At 33.3% G+C, this 4,595-nt stretch overlaps 1 protein-coding gene across 1 annotated transcript in view; it reads right to left on the reverse strand.

The window, feature by feature from the left end:
- The window catches only part of LOC111084024 (protein FAM135A-like), a gene marked incomplete at its 5' end in the record, with an annotated part of 8,583 nt that extends 4,330 nt beyond the window's left edge, over nucleotides 1-4,253 (reverse strand). Inside the window, 2 exons of the mRNA XM_022380798.1 lie at nucleotides 2,564-2,673; nucleotides 4,160-4,253. Of these exons, the coding sequence (XP_022236506.1) occupies nucleotides 2,564-2,673; nucleotides 4,160-4,253 (204 nt within the window). The remainder of the gene's footprint in view (nucleotides 1-2,563; nucleotides 2,674-4,159) is intronic.
- Nucleotides 4,254-4,595: the final 342 nt, after the last annotated feature.

Raw genomic sequence — 4,595 nt, forward strand, 5'->3', positions numbered from 1 at the left:
ACTCACTGTCCACTAGCACCAATGATATTCAACACAAACTACTCACTGTCCACTAGCACCAATGATATTCAACACAAACTACTCACTGTCCACTAGCACCAATGGTATTCAATACAAACTACTCACTGTCCACTAGCACCAATAATATTCAACACAAACTACTCACTGTCCACTAGCACCAATGATATTCAACACAAACTACTCACTGTCCACTAGCACCAATGATATTCAACACAAACTACTCACTGCACAAGCACTAACAATATACAGTATAAACTACGTACTGTAAGCAAGCACTAACAATATAAAACACAAACTGTGTACTGTAAACAGACACTAACAATATATCAGGTTGTAACGAAAGTTCTGTCCGGTTTTTTTGAGCCGAAAATGTTGAACAAGATTTAATTAAGTTCTATCTCTATCTGATGTTTAGTCATGCCTACATAAGTAATACACCTCTTTTACATTCAGGATATAGGAACATTATTCAAGAAAATGCTTTCAAACTGACCCCATGTTTGATCCGACTAAAGAACACATTCATCATGTCATGCTGTACGAGTTTCATAGAGGGGTCAATGCAAGTGCAGCAGCAATATCTATCCAGAGCACTTATGATGGTGTCGATGCAGTAAGTGAAAGAACTTGTAGGAAGTGGTTTTCTCGTTTCAGAAATGGGGACTTCAATTTAAAGGATAAGCCAAGAGAGGGTCGTCCCAGTGGACTCGATTCAGAGGCACCGGAAGCAGCTGTTGCAACAAATCTCCTGCCATTACAGTTAGGGATCTTAGCGGACAATTCAATGTTAGTCATATGACCATCCATTGCTAATTGAAAAGGACCTGACTAGAACTAATAATATATATCACAAACTACTCACTGTACACTAGAACTAACAATATATATCACAAACTACTCACTGTACACTAGAACTAACAATATATATCACAAACTACTCACTGTACACTAGAACTAACAATATATATCACAAACTACTCACTGTGCACTAGAACTAACAATATATATCACAAACTACTCACTGTACACTAGGACTAACAATATATATCACAAACTACTCACTGTACACTAGAACTAACAATATATATCACAAACTACTCACTGTGCACTAGGAGTAACAATATATATCACAAACTACCCACTGTGCACTAGAACTAACAATATATATCACAAACTACTCACTGTGCACTAGGAGTAACAATATATATCACAAACTACTCACTGTACGCTAGGAGTAACAATATATATCACAAAGTACTCACTGTACGCTAGGAGTAACAATATATATCACAAACTACTCACTGTACACTAGGACTAACAATATATATCACAAACTACTCACTGTACACTAGAACTAACAATATATGTCACAAACTACTCACTGTACACTAGGACTAACAATATATATCACAAACTACTCACTGTACACTAGAACTAACAATATATATCACAAACTACTCACTGTACACTAGGACTAACAATATATATCACAAACTACTCACTGTACACTAGAACTAACAATATATATCACAAACTACTCACTGTACGCTAGGAGTAACAATATATATCACAAACTACTCACTGTACACTAGAACTAACAATATATATCACAAACTACTCTCTATGCACTAGGACTAACAATACATTATTTAGGTTAGTTGAATTCTACAGTAACAAAGTTACAGGTCTGTTGCTGCCCTTGGTGGTATTCTTCCATGAATGATAATGTGCTAAATCACACACTATTATCATGGTGGTGTCAGTCTTATAGGTGGGAAGTTAGTGTTAACTGATTAATCATCTGGCTCATTAATTGATCAGTTCAATTAATCAATTATTTTAATGAGACTTGCATAGTTGGTATAACTGAAATAAGTAATAATTGGTAACTTTGACTATTTGATTTTTTTAATGAAATTAAATGAATTAATCATACTTTTGATTAATCAGTTATTTTACTAACAATAATGAATGTAATCAGTTATATTAGTTCACCAAGTTAATAGCCCATCTTTCTCTAAAACCACACACATACACATCTAAACAAACTTCCCATAAACCCTCAAGTGTAAGTGGTGTTGGCTTTCACAACCATTTTTAAGCTGACCAAAGGCAGAAAAAAATGTGGTATGAGGCTAAATAGGATTACTTTGATTCTAGTTTCTTTGACTTCCATTCTCAGGAAAAATCTTTAGTTTCGAGGTTTGGCTGGAAACCTGTGAACTCCTATCTTTTTAACCTTTGTGAACTTCAAATTATTGGTTGATATATTTTTAATGGTACCAAGAAATATGCCCAGTTTTATCAAAATTGGTTTTTAGTCAAAAGGTTCTCTTTCTTATTCACAGCCTATAAAACTCTCCAGCCTTAAGTTTCTTCATGGTGGTATTACACTATCAAATGATCACACACTTGTCAGGTACAAAACAAACAGGTTGTATTAAGACTTGCCTCAACGGTAACATGTCATTTCTTTACACTACCTGTGTACAGGTACTAACAATACAAAGATTCAATACAGCATAAGAAAGAGGGTACTTACCGTCTAGACCATGAACACAGACAACTAAATGGATTCCCTCAGTACTAAAAGCTTTCAGGTCATGATCACACTGAAAGTATGGAACATCAGAAGCATATGTTGGAAAGTCACTGTCAACAGAGAACCACAGAACTGTTAGTCAACATTTCCAGAACATAAAACATACAAGAATCAACTCTTACTGTGGTAAAATTCAGGTGACAAACAGGTAAATATCACTTGAAAAACTTGTGTTTAAAAAACTCAGCTTTGAAGATGAAGAAGCAGGAAACATGCTAATCATGTTCAATTATTATAAGCAGGACACATGCTAATCATGTTCAATTATTATAAGCAGGACACATGCTAATCATGTTCACTTATTATAAGCAGGAAACATGCTAATCATGTTCAGTTATTATAAGCAGAAAACATGCTAATCATGTTCACTTATTATAAGCAGAAAACATGCTAATCATGTTCACTTATTATAAGCAGGAAACATGCTAATCATGTTCTATTATAAGCAGAAAACAAATTTAGTATTTAGAAAAGACTTTAAATCCCCTTCAATCAAAGCATAAACAATGGTGATTTAACCAAAGTAATGGTTAACTATAATATACTTTCACCATAACTTATGAAGTATATTATAGTTAACCATTACTTTGGTTAAATCACCATAACTTATAAAGTATATTATAGTTAACCATTACTTTGGTTAAATCACCATAATTTATGAAGTATATTATAGTTAACCATTACTTTGGTTAAATCACCATAATTTATAAAGTATATTATAGTTAACCATTACTTTGGTTAAATGGTGGTTATCCATTAACAACTTGGTGGAAGTAATTGAAGTTCAATTTATTCCAGCTGTTAATTCTTCATGATTTTTTCATGCAGCTCACATTTTAACATGATGTGTAGTTTTACTAACTACCACAGGTTGTGGTAGTAGTAAATGTTGTATTTGTAACATGTGATATAACTGTTTAACACTGGTTTGTGTTCACTAGGAAGTGTGAAATATGTATGATGTAACTTTAGTACATATATATGTGAGAAACACATGATGTAATTGTTAAATGTGTGTACATGATGTGGGAACTGTATAGTTTATGCATTGTGTACTGGTAATTGCACACAATAATTTATGAAGTATATTATAGTTAACCATAACTTTGGTTAAATCACCATAACTTATGAGTTGCTAACGGTTAACCACCGAGTTGTTAACGGCTAACCATCCAGCTGTTAATGGCTAACCATCCAGTTGTTAACGGCTAACCATCCAGTTGTTAACGGCTAACCATCCAGTTGTTAACGGCTAACAATCCGGTTGTTAATGGCTAACCATCAAGTTGTTAATGACTAACCATCAAGTTGTTAACGATAAACCATCAAGAACTTAAAACGAGAAGAAATGTATCAAAAGTTTTATGGAGTGGAACAACCATGTTGTGGACATCAAACACCAGGCCACACTGGCAGACGAAAAAATTAAATCTACTTTAAATGTATGATAAATATACTGGTTTTACAACAGCATTACGAGCCAGTAAAAATATTAAAATACCTATTGCTATCTCTACGAGGTATTACTGGACTCACCTGTACCATAGCCATGGCTGGTTTAAGTGTTGCCTGAATTCTTCTTTTGCTTTGACAAAGCTGAACAGATAAAAGTGGGAAGTTAGTACAATTACTAATAAATTCACATGAATTTATTAAAAATATGAAAACTTGATTAATATTTAGGCAATTTCAGCCACAGTATATAAAATCACTAACCATCTTTATAATGCATGTTTAACCAGTGGTGAGTTGTTAATGGTAGATATGTAACATCAATAACCATCTTTATAATGTTTTACCAGTCATAAGTTCTCAACAGTAGTTACGTAACATCAGTAACCATCTTTATAACATTTTACCAGTCATAAGTTTCAACAGTAGTTAGATAACATCAGTAACCATCTTTATAATGTTTTACCAGTCATAAGTTTTAAACAGTAGCTACATAACATCAGTAATCATGTTTATAATG

The sequence above is a fragment of the Limulus polyphemus genome, unplaced genomic scaffold, assembly GCF_000517525.1.
Source record: "Limulus polyphemus unplaced genomic scaffold, Limulus_polyphemus-2.1.2 Scaffold12903, whole genome shotgun sequence".
NCBI classification, from domain to species: Eukaryota; Metazoa; Arthropoda; class Merostomata; order Xiphosura; family Limulidae; genus Limulus; species Limulus polyphemus.